Source organism: Spinacia oleracea, chromosome 2 (assembly GCF_020520425.1).
Source record: "Spinacia oleracea cultivar Varoflay chromosome 2, BTI_SOV_V1, whole genome shotgun sequence".
NCBI classification, from domain to species: domain Eukaryota; kingdom Viridiplantae; phylum Streptophyta; class Magnoliopsida; order Caryophyllales; family Amaranthaceae; genus Spinacia; species Spinacia oleracea.
Window position 1 is genome coordinate 94,696,241 of NC_079488.1, and position 13,159 is coordinate 94,709,399.

Here is a 13,159-nt window from a genome sequence, read left to right on the forward strand (position 1 = left end):
TTTCTTTAGAGACGCTAGGATACAAACTTCAAAAATATCTATCCAAACTTTCGTATATTTTTCCTTCCTAAAAAAATATAACATCTCTAAAGGCACAAATTTAACCATCAAAATACATAATTAGGATTTTAAATACCGGGTACTCAAATTGGATTATACACCGGATGCACAGTGGTCAGTCACATTGTGCACCCTGTGCATTTGACTATGAGTAGTCTGTAGTCTACGTGAAAAAAAAATCCGGGTTCCAATTTCCAAATATAAAAAGAAAGGATTTGGACCTGTGCACACCCCTAGCGGGAATACAGTTATACTAAAATCAAAATTTGCACAAACTTTTCAGAAAGGCCGATCTACGATAATTTATTGTGTGGCGGTCTAAAAGAGGAAGGTTATCCGCACATGTTTTGTTCTTTTAGTTACCCTTATTGATGTTATAAGTTTTCTTTATTGTAGTTATAAGTTACCTTATTTTCAAGACTTTTAGCTAAAATGGTAGAGCAATGTACAATATTGTACATGGTGTGGGGTCAAGCTCCACGTAGCCTACTACCTATATTGCACTTATGTATTGGTGTATATTTTCATTGTTGGTGTTGTATTGGTCATAGTTATAACTTGTAACAAGCATATCACTTTTGATCATGGTCACTTCATTGTTTATTGTTAGGGTCGTATCTTTCAATGGCTAGGGTCACATTTATCCTTGAGTAAGGTAACTTTAGTCCTCGAATAAGGTCACTTATATCTTTGGTCCGGTTCACTTTTATATTTGGATGTACAGTAAAATACCGTAGATCGGGGGAACACAAAAGTTTTTGCAAAATTTGAGTACTACCAGGATTCAATTATGTAATATATTTATAATCCTAAATTATAGTATTGTATTTCTGCAAAGTTGAAGATGTTATTATTTTTACTAGATAATTTTGTATAACTTTCTTTCAAATTTCTTTTTTTCTTGTATAATTTATTTTCTTGAATCACCATCTTTCTAGAGATGTACGGAGTATATAGTACATTATGTGAAACTTAAAAAAAAAAAAAACTTCGTATATCAATATACATCTTCAAGAACGGAATAATTAGAATAAAAAAGCCAAAGGAACAACATTTCAAACCACAAAGAACATTACTTTAGACAAAAAGAACAACATTTCAAAGCACAAAGGAAAAATTATTTTAAATAATCCGACGTTTCGGTGATTTTATGTTAATAATCTAACCTATCGATTATTATTTAATAATCCAACATTTATACCCCATCCACTTACTTTATAGATATACATACTTTGTAGTTTGAGGAACACTCTCTTCATGCATTCCGGCATTGTCATTCTCCATTTACCGTTCATCTTTGAAAGCAAAATATTAGGTTACAGTTTCAAAAAATTAATTGAAATCAAAGTAATTAAATTAAGGTTACACAAAATTCTGCTAAAATTATGTTCCCATTCATGTATTTGTTTGATTTCACCATCAAACGTGCATTACCTAAAAGGTTTTCGTTAAAACTTATTGACAAAGAAAGAAGAATTTGGAGAGAGAGTGATATTTTAGAGAGAGAAAATAAAATATGTACTCCAGACACGTAATTAGGTATACATAAAGAAATACGGAGTATACAATTTTCTAATTTCTGCCACTTTTTAAAATCAGTAATTTCTTTTTTCTGTTTTAGGGTTGGGCCCAATGGACCCGTAGTGGACCAAGAGGCCTCATTAGAAAGAGAAGTACAGTACGAAGAAGTTAAAAAAGAAGAATCATTTGCAATAGAAAGTTTGAACCACAACAATCACAATCTCACGGTCCTTGCCATTTTGGGATATACAACTGTTTTGAGAGCCAAATATTATCTCTCCTCCCAATCCAAACAGTAAACTAAAAATAAATAATAATAATAATAATAATAATAATAATAATAATAATAATAATTTAAAAAAAAACACAAGGGTTTACATTGATTAGAATGACAAGTTAGACAAATGGAGTTAGAACAAAAAAATTATTCAACCACCAAAATCCCACAGGTGAATGGTTGTGTGACTAGAAGTAGCCACCACATATCGGTCGGTGGCGGCGACTGCGGTTGGCTCCTCTAGCCACTCTCTGAAGCTGTACAAGTATTCCCCATTATCAGCATCCCATACCCTGATTGTACCGCCGCTGCACATTAGTACATACATGTTATTCATGCAACCAATTAATCCCATTAAGGATGCTTGTCGTTGTGACACTGAGAATCGGCACACCTCTTGGAGTGTACGAAGGTGGCGTACACTTGCCACCCCACGAGTGTCTACCATTACGAATGCTTCGTTGTTAGCATCAATGGACCCCACAATGATCCCTCTTCTAGATGTTTCCTCCCCCACCACTGAGACTGAGACTCCCTCCTCTAGGTTTAACACCAAAGCTCTAAGGCTAGTAAGTCCAAGTGCTAGACCTTGTGGTGCAACTCGAATCCTACCAACAAACTCTGTAGGTCGAATCTCAGTAAGCATGTGCCACCCCATTACAGAGTCTGGATCAGTTAGGGATCCACCCATAAAAACTAAGTCCTCAGAGTTTGCATCCCACACTCTAAATGCCCTACCAGGGACACCTGCATAGAGTCCCACCCAAAAACGACCACCACCATTAAAATCAACTAAGGCTCCATCATTGACAACATCCCCTAAGTAGGCCCGGCGAGCAAGGCTGGGCCCACTAAGAGGGGATGCAACATGAATATCACCATCAAGAGAAGCAAACACAACACGGTCAATAAGAGGTTCAAGTACAATTCCTGATACTGCACGGGAGAATAAGCCAAGGCGATCACGTAAGAGAGGATGAACTGTGGAAAGGTGGATACGTGAGGGCAGGTAAAACATCCGTACTGATCCATCTGAGAACCCTACAGCCAAATGATCATCAGCAAGGACAAGTCGAAGGCATAAAAGAGGGAGTGGATCATCACCCTCTCCTCGCACGCCACCTAAAGGATGGTCAAGGACAAAGTAAGAGCAACGACTAACTCCAAAGTTCCGACAGGTGCGATGGAGACTAATGAATTCTTCCCGCCACGTATCATGTCGGAGATTTGTGCTATTCCATACTATGCGCACCAGCTTCTGCCATAAAAGCTCAGATCGTGACACAGCTCTCCATGTCGTGCAAACCTATCAAATGTCACCCATTAATAAAATTAAGTACCATCATAACTTTTAATTATTGCCACACTTAACACTTTACATTACGATCGATGACATTGTCCTCTTTACACTATACAACTATACACATCACATTCAAACGCATACTCATCGTCGATCGATATTGATTATTGGCACAACCCATACCCTGTGTGAAATTGTGAATAGAGCACAATTTTTTAGGAACGGGTAAATATGTATAGTATGGTCTAGTGTTCTCTTTTTCTCTATCTTCTCCCCTTTCCAAATTGGATTCTAAATTCTACTAAACATTTAGTTGTCGCAATTTTACGTCTTGGATTCTAAATTCTACTATCAATGTAATATTTACTATGAAAATACTTGTATATAAATAGAAAGTCGATACAAAGAAAGAAATAAATATTTATTATATTTATAATAAATTGGAAAATTAAATAACATGTATAAGGTTATATACGTAAAATATTTTAGTTTTCAGTTATGTTCATGACACATAATCATGTCATGTTGTCATTGTGACACGACTCAATAATAGTAAATTGCAACCCTTTATCATTTTCATTTTTTTTAATAAGTTTGAGTTGAGTCATTTTGACTCGAAACAACTTGCAGGTCTTTCGAAAAGAACAAGTGGTTTAAGACAACTCATTTCTCAGGGGTAGTGTCGAACTACAATAACATTAGCTTAAACGGAGTAGTTCAAGACATCACCGTTCCACTTAAAAAAAAGAGTGTCAAAATCAATTTGCATAATAATGCAAGTGAATCGGATCTATTGTGAGATCTAAAGAATCCCTAGAAAGACCATAAAACAAAAGTCAAACGTCAAAGATAGGGAAAGATAATTATGTGGATGTAATCCAAAAAAGAGCATTAAACCTCAAAAAAAAAAAGAGCATTAATAAGAGTAGTCAGTGAGGAGTGAGGAGTGAGGAGGTAGCTAGTGAGACAAAAGCTAGCAAAGTAATAGGTGGGTCCTAATCACTGCTCAGGTTTAAGCCTGAGACTTTAAACATCAGGATCATATTTATATAGGAGGAGGAGGCTGGAGTAGCAGAAATTATTCAATAAAAAAAGCAATAAGAAAAAGAGTGAAAAGTACATTTTCAGAAGACATAAGGAGGAGGAGGAGAGAGAGGAAGAATAGGCTGCAGAGAGTAGGCTGAAGACATAAGGAAGAGTACTAGGGTGTGCAGAACCCTACATACAGTAGGGTAGGACTTATCAGGAGAAAATAGTTTTAAAAAATGAGAAAGAGTTATTCATTTCTGACTAGCTAGTGTTGATGTGACTTTGACAGGGTCTCAGAGTGTATAGATCAAATGTATTACTGTAATCTGTAATCTGTATGTAATTATGTATGGAGATGTGGAACAATTATACGACTTGTCTTGGAGAAGTACCCCCCTCTCTCTCTCTGTCTACAACTGTTAATCACTACAACCATCATCTTTGTCAATTGCCGACCCACCATGGCTTCCAAGTATTGCTTTCTCTATAAGACAAAAATTAACATATCTAAATTTACTTTTTACTGAAGAAGAAAAATATTTCTGGGAAAACTTACTTTTTTTAGTTTAGAGGAGTCTATCTAAACTTAATTTTTTCGAAATAAGTTAAAATTAGTTGAAACAAAACATCATTTGGACTCTTAACTAATATTTGATCTTTTGATCTAAGGATCATTTGGGCCATAAGAATTTTCAAAAAGGAAAGTTCCCAGTCCAGATCAGTCTAATTCAACAAACTATAAACATAACCAGAGAGTAGCGTGATGGTGGCGTTTATGATGATAACTGGATTACATCAGGCCAGATTAGCAAATTTTAGATCAAACATGTTTATTGGTGTTTGAGTATTGTCCTATATCTTTCATTCTGTAATGATAAAATTGTGATAAATTATTATTCGAAAAGCACATGTTAATACAATCATTATCATTATAATTACAATTACCCCATTGCCTCAAAGAGGCTCCCGTAAGAAACGGGGTAAAGGGGGTGTCGGGCCTTACCCCTGCAATTGCAGAGAGGTAAAAGAACAAATGAATCTTTGACTCCATCGAAAATGGACTGATAATACAATCTAGCAAGAAATTTTGATAATGTTTTTTCTTATACGGAGTACAATATTGTATAAATATAATCAAATTTTGGTCAAATTAGGTGATTAAGTTGGACAAAATCAGAATAGAGGTATTAGTAATAATACCAATGATGTCTTGATGTAGTAAGTAGAGCTGAGGGTCATTGTATGATAGGTAGCATATGCTAATTTTCATTTCCCCTTTTATAATTTGTATACGTCCTTGTGATTCATTTGCACCAATTTTTTGTTTTAAATTAAAAATACACGTAAATTAATACTCCTTAAATAATAATTCAAACCTAAATTATCTTTAGAAAAGACCAGACCTAATAAAACAAGGGATGAAAATTAGATGAAGAAATGAAGTGAATCTAAAATCATCCTGAAGAAGTGAATGACATATCGAAATCAAATTGACAGTAGAATTGAAGACAAAACTGGATTTAAAACCTATTAAGAAACCTGGATTTAAAACCTAGTCCTATTAAGAAACCTGGATTTAGCCCTATGTGGGGGGATAAGGGATTGTTCATCTTAATTAAAGAGGTGTGAAAAGTTAGATGTTGGGACGACAAGACTGAAAAGGAGTGGGTCCAAACCCAAATATTTAACAGAAAAAAACCTAAATTGCGACGAATGAAGATGTACACAAAACATAGGATTGGACACTATAGGAGTTGGATACGAACATGCTACGATCTAGTAGGCTTTGATCTTTTAATTTTCTATGTCTTTCATTTCCAAGAAATTAAAGGTATGGTCTCGTCAAAAGTATCTAAAACCCCCCATACTTATAAATAACCCTTATTTTTTATTTAATACACCTAAAACCCTACTCTACATGCTATCAACACCTTATCCACTCCGTCCTTTGACTGTCTCTTCCTTCACGCGTGCAAATTCTATTTTCTATCACATACTTTTTCTTTTTCTATTTCTATTTCTATTTCTATTTCTTATTGTTAATCGACTGGCTAAGCCAGCTAGAGGTGGAAATGGTGTGTTTAACTTACTGTACTTAATTAAATCATGCTTCAACTTATTCATGTTCATTTAGTGGAAACACGTTAAACCGACAAAGGTGGATACACAAGATGGTCGGAGAGAAAGTTAATTAGTCACCATGATTTTAGAGATTTACATCGTTTATCCAACTTTATTAGCCATATATTACGACATTTTCTTTTGTTAATACCAAAGTCGGAGTATATGCTTATGCGGATAATCAATTTCTCTAAGTTTTATCTTTTTAGGGGTATAGGATCATACCAATCGTACTCTAAGCTAAAATTTCTTACTAGGTATAACATACGGAGTGCGCCCATAACTTGATGCTAATATTATATCCTTGCAACGGAGTATTTATTGTAATCACAAATTAAAAAATACACTCGGTTGTATGTAGCTCTACATGCAACCGTGTTAAAAGCACATTCACTCAGATTCCGAACACTATCGGTGGCCAAAACACTGTTAAGCTTAATTAGCATGAAATGTTTTTGGTTTGTCCGACAAGTGTGGAACTCTTTGTAAGTTTAAATTTGAGGAAAGGAAAACCTATGATTCAATGAGAAGTTTTTTTTTCTTTTTCTTTGACAAGTGATTCTATGAGAAGTTAGGTTACCAAGAATGAGCAAAAATAAATTCTGTAGAAAGAAACATTGGGAGAGCTGACCATCACTTTTGACCGCTGGTTCCTTACATGCTTACATTATTTACATGCCCCCTTTCTCAAACAACCCACCCATAAACACCTTGGATATCAACCCCAAATTTCCACTTTTCTGCAAACTAACTACTCCATCAGTTTTTTTTGTTTGTTACGTATTCCTTTTAGGATGTTTCACAATTTTCCTTTTATAAAGTTATTATACTATCATTTTTTGTGTCAACTTTTAAGTTTAATTGATCCAATTTTTTCAACTCATTAAATTTCTTTACAATTTTCCAAGTATGTTAATTTAGCAATCTTTGTGCTTTTCCATAATTAGTTCATTTTGATAAATAAAATAATCTTATTGGTTGTTGTAATAATTAGTGGATTGAGGTTTTACTTGGATTTATTTTTTTAATATAAAAGAAAAAGAATTTTTATTATACGTTAATAAACGTATAAAAGTTCAAACGTTACAAACAAAAAGAAACGGAGAGAATAGTTTTCTGCCCAGTGCGATCTTGAATCCTCGGAACCATACAAATATAAATATTGTTGGGATGTTGTTGAAGAATTAATGTTTGCCGTAATGTGTATGTATGTACAGTATATGCCTAAAATAAGGTTAGCTTTTTTCAGTTTTGAAGTTTCAAGTATAAAGGTGAGGGTATATAAATAGCAATTTTCAGTGCATTTTACATGAAGAAGCCTAAAGTCAGACCCAAAATCGGTACCACTGTAACTGTTTAATTTTGGAATATTCAAAAAGTCAATTTATATACTCCATTTTCTTTCTACAACAAAATAAAAAGAATGCTTCCATTTCCTGTGACCGGTCTTACAATTATATCCCCTGCCTTTTCTTATTTTTCTAATACTACCAAATATAGAAATATCCAACGACAGGAATTACAGGATCTAGTTATAAAGGGAAGTTGTGCCCGACTGAGTTATTTTAGATACGCGGGTAGACCAATGACCCGATTGAACCTCACTTTTCCTTTTTATTTTAAATTATATACAAAATTATCTGAAATGGTGCATGCAGTGGCGGTGCCAGTAGAGGTTCAGTGGGTTCAACTGAACCCCTACTGGTCTTTGTGAATCTGGAAAATAAATAAACTAAACCGATATATATAATTGCTTGCATAAAAAGTAAGGCTGAAGAGGGTTGCCGCAGTGGTTTACTTCCCTAACTATCATCCTCTAGACGCGAGATCGAACTAAACAAACCACACTTTCTTTTCTTTTTCTTTTTCTTTTTGTTTACAGCTATTGTTCTTTATTTTCCTTTGCACTCCATGAATTACTATTTCAGTTATTGTTCATAGTTTTTCTATTTTTTATAGTTATTATTTAATTGTCTTCTATTTTTTTTTAGTTATTGTTCTATTTTTTTAAAAAAAATATTCTCAGTAGTTTAGGGAGGTTTTAAAAAAAAAAAATCCGATCAATCGTTGAAAACTCCGAACCCTTAACGGGAAATTCCTGGCACCGCCACTGGGTGCATGAAGTCCCTTTAATCTCATGACGTAAAACAAATTATACCCTACAAATCAATCATATAATAGAAGAATTAAGGTCAACATCCTTATTCTTAACAATTAATTGAGATTTGCTCATGACAAATCATGTACTCCTAGCTTCAAGTTTAGCCAAGCTATTACGGAGTACTCCCTCCGTTTCATATTAATAGACATAATCTCACTTTTGACATTATTTACAAATTTTAATTTAACTACATAAGGAAAAATTAATCATGCGATATCTTGTTTGATTCGTCTTTAATCATATTAATATTCAAATATCTACATTTGGCAACGTGAAAAATTAAAGTAAAACCATTATTTCAAAACGGTAAAGTATAATCATTATTTCGAATGGTAAATTATAACCATTACTCCCTCTGCATTTATTTAAGAGATACATTTGCCCTTTTCGGTCGCATTTATTTAAGAGATACATTTGTCATTTTTAGTAACGTATCAACCCCACCATCTAATTAAATAATATATCTAATTTACCCCATGACCCACCATCCTATTAAACAAATAATTTCAGAAACTCACCCCACCTCACACGCCCCAAAATGTCATGGTCGCCACTTATTTACTTATTAAAATATCTAACCAACCCCATTTGCTTTATTATTTTATTTAATTCAATTCTTCTTCTTAATACCCGTGTCCGACCAAGTGTATCCCTTAAATAAATAAGGATAGGGGTATTTAAAAACGGAAAGAGTACACATTTTTCAATACCGGAGGGAGTATACATTTTGCAAAAAAACAAAACTTCTGCTCCTTAACTGTCTAATCACACTTGACATGAATAATTACGACAAGAGGTTCACTTTTTATTTTCTCGATTTTCTTAGACCTTTTGGACGCATCCCTTTGACTTGACTTTTAAATAAATTATAAATTATATAAATATACCTCAGGGTTTTTGATGCTATACTCTTGCAATTTACACATCCTAACTCAAATCTTTTTGGCCATTAATATTTCATTGTAGATTAGTAAAAAAAGATATCAATACATTACTCCTATGAAAATATTTATAGGAAATAATTTAACAAATCTCAAATGATATCGTTGTTTTTTCTTTTACACGAAACACAAGTCACAAAATAGCGTCAAATACTTTTACGATAACAATAAGAATGGTATAATATAATAAAATTAAAAGAAATAAAAAAGGGCGAAACCAACCTGGAAAAGAATGGCAAGAGAAGGAGCAATAGCAAGGCGGCCATGAGAAGAAGTAGTGTCAACAGCAAGCTGAAGAGCAAGGGATTCCACAAAGGGTTCCGGCCAAACACCACCATTAATGTCGTAAGTATAAGTTGAAGTTGACGCCTCTTCTACCGGTAATGGTGGTGGTGTTGGAGATGGAGTTGGAGGCCGCCGTCGTTGTCGACGACGGCTTCGACTCGCACCACTCTCACTCCCATTTCCATTCCTTGATCTTTGTCTGGAGGACGAAGACTCACCACCAACACCAGATGGAGGTGGTGATGACATTTTTATGATCAGACAACTAAAAAAGAAGAGAAGAATAATGAGAAGGAGAAGCAGAAATATGATGAGGGACCCCTAAATATAGTAGGAAAGGTAGTGAAGGAGTACTTGAAATTAGTTTTTCAGGTACATAAAAGGACAAAAGGTGTTATTATTTTATTATTTTTTTATTTTTATTTTTATTTTTATTTTTTATTGAAATGATCGAGGGAAGAAAGAGCATGTAAAAAGTTTCTTTTTTGTTCAGAAGGAGACTGTGGGAAAGAGGGGTGATGGTGTGATGAGACCTTGTGAATTTACCAATGTTATCACGTGTTATTCGCCACGTTAAACCTTCTACTCTCCTAATCTTTGCTCTTTGCTCTTTGCTCTTTGCTCTTTGGCTTTGCTTCTTCTAGTTGGACTATTTGAAACGGAGCTTTTCCGAGTTAATCTCGTTGATTGGGAAAATTGTCTCAATTAAATGGCACTTTTCTAAATAAATAAATATTTTATTACGAAAATGCCATTAAAAGTGGACCTAACTACAGTCACGTGCTATTTGATGTGGGCCTATATACAGTCAACATTAAATTTTTGGAATACATAAACAGCCTTGTAATAGTCAACGACTAGCAATATACAATAAACATCCATTAATATGCCATCAACAACAATAAAAATACAGTTAATCACTTACAATGAACAATATTAAATTTTTAGTAATGCATAATCACTCATAGGATATACCGTTATAGAATTTGAGAGATAGAAATGGATTCAAGAGAGAGGATAACTCATTCTCATTGATCAAAACAGAATCAATCGAATGAAAAATAAGAGGAGCTAGTGTTTATATACACGGTGAGTCAGCAACTATTCTAACAACTTGACTAACAAACTAACTACCTTCTAACAAACTTCTTGGAGAAGATATAATAAATATAAGTTAATGATGTCATAATCCTATACTCCCCCTTCAAGCTGGACCTTAGAAGTAAGGCCAAGCTTGGCAGAAAGAACCTTATGCTGAGAAGAAGGCAAGGGTTTAGTAAGGACATCAGCAAGTTGATTTAGGCTAGAGACATGTTCTGTTTGTATGAAACCAGTGTCCACTAGCTCACGAACATAGTGCATATCTCGCTTGAGATGTTTAGTTTTGTCATGGAACATTGGGTTCTTAGCTAGATGTTCAGCAGATGTATTGTCACAATACAATGGAACAGGTAAATGAATAGCTACCTGCAGATCCTCTAGAACACCTTGTATCCAAACAAGCTCACTGGCAGTAGCAGACATACTCCTGTATTCTGCTTCAGCTGATGACTTGCTAACACTGCGTTGCTTTTTGGTTTTCCAAGAAATCAGATTGCTGCCTAGGAAAACAGCACAAGCACTGAGTGATCTGCTACTGAATTGGCAAGAGCTCCAATCAGCATCACTATAAGCAGATAACTGTGCTTTAGATTGAGCAGAATACCAGATACCTTCATCAATAGTTCCCTTCAAATATTTAAGCACATGTAGAGCTGCTCTTAAATGAGGAACTCTAGGAGAGTGAACAAATTGGCTTAAATGTTGCACACTGTAAGACAAATCAGGCCTTGTAATACCTAGATACAGCAAACGACCAACAAGTCTCCTGTAAGTGTCAGGTTCATCAAGCAACTCACCAGTATCAGTGGATAACTTCAAACCACAAGACAAAGGAGCAGGAGCAGCTACACAATCTTCCATGCCAGCATCAGTTAAGATATCTTTGATGTATTTTCTTTGAGAAAGGAAAATACCATCAGTGTTTCTATGAACTTCTATACACAGGAAATAAGAAAGCTGACCAAGATCTTTAATGGTGAAAGCAGTATCCAATAAACCCTTGAGTTCTTCAATCTGGCTTACAGAAGTTCCAGTGACCAGTATGTCGTCAACATAAACTAAAACAACTGTAAATTCAGACTTCTGAGTTCTTGTGAACAAAGAATAATCTTGCTTTGATTGCTGAAAATTCAAGCTAATCAGGAACTTACTTAACTCTTTGTTCCATTGTCTAGAAGCCTGCCTTAATCCATATATGGATCTTTTGAGCTTGCAAACTTCATCTGGTTTTGCCTTTTCATAACCAGGAGGAGGTTTCATGTAAACCTCTTCATCAATGTAACCATGCAGAAATGCATTGTTTACATCTAGTTGAAACAGTTGCCAACCTCTCATGGCAGCCAAAGCAATTACTATTCTGACAGTAGCCAGCTTTGCAACAGGTGAAAAAGTTTGAGTAAAATCTTTGCCTTCAACTTGTTGATACCCAATTGCAACCAGCCTTGCTTTATGTCTTTCTATTGAATGATCAGGATTCAATTTGGTTCTGTACACCCATTTTGAACCAATAGCCTTCTTATCTTTAGGTAAAACTGTGAGCTCCCATGTATCATTATTCTCAAGAGCAAAGTTCTTTGTTCATAGCATCAATCCAGTTGCTGTCATGCTTAGCTTGGTGATAATGCTTTGGATCATTAGATGTAGGAAACACTGAAAAGGCTAAAGATTCCCATGTATCATAATTAGTAAGAGCCATGGCTATCAGCCAACTGTCATCAAATTCCATGTCATTGACTAAAGAATCAACAGAAAAGGAAGCAGACTCAGTGGTAGAAGGTGATTCAACAGCCCTGTGAGGGACATCACTTCCAACAAAGTCCTTCAGAACAGAAGGTGGTTTAATTGTCCTAGTGGATTTTCTGATGACAGGTTCAGTGGGAGCAGTTGTCAAATCAAACACAGGTATAGATTGAGAAGTGTGTATAGAAGGAGAATTTGAAGTAATTAAAGGAGAAGATGGATTATTTATGGGATTAGTGTTTATGGAATTTGAGCATTGAAGAGTAGGAGAAAGAGAATTGTGAGAAATATGATAATGTGAATCAGAAGGAGAAGAAGAAATAGAATCAGTAGTGTTTTGTTCAGAAATTTCAGTACCAAAACTTATTGGTGGAGATACAGATGGTAAGCTTTTGACAGAAGAAGAAAATTTGTATGCGAAAACAGTTTCAAAGAAAACAACATCCCTTGAAACAAAAACACTATGAGTATCAAGGTCATACAATTTGAATGCCTTATATCCAGCAGGATACCCAATGAAGACACACCTCCTAGTTTTGGAATCAAACTTATCTCTATGAACATTTGTGTTATAGGCAAAGCAAAGAGATCCAAATACTCTTAGTCTTTCAAATAGAGGTTGA

The 13,159-nt window shown here is 34.7% G+C and overlaps 1 protein-coding gene across 1 annotated transcript; it reads right to left on the reverse strand.

Moving 5' to 3' along the window:
• Positions 1–1,749: 1,749 nt before the first annotated feature.
• Positions 1,750–10,221, reverse strand: LOC110805453 (transcriptional regulator STERILE APETALA). The gene is made up of 2 exons (XM_022011060.2): positions 9,633–10,221; positions 1,750–3,164 (listed from the first exon to the last, which is right to left on the reverse strand). Exons 1-2 carry the CDS (start codon positions 9,942–9,944, stop codon positions 2,010–2,012), a joined length of 1,467 nt encoding a protein of 488 aa, XP_021866752.1. The 5' UTR covers positions 9,945–10,221; the 3' UTR covers positions 1,750–2,009.
• Between the last annotated feature and the right edge of the window lie 2,938 nt (positions 10,222–13,159).

Bases quoted from the DNA above. Each gene is read 5' to 3' on its own strand.
- LOC110805453 (XM_022011060.2), bottom strand. From the start codon at position 9,944: ATGTCATCACCACCTCCATCTGGTGTTGGTGGTGAGTCTTCGTCCTCC. The intron at 3,165-9,632 runs GTTGGTTTCGCC...GACATTTGATAG, and splicing joins CTCTTGCCATTCTTTTCCAG to GTTTGCACGACATGGAGAGC.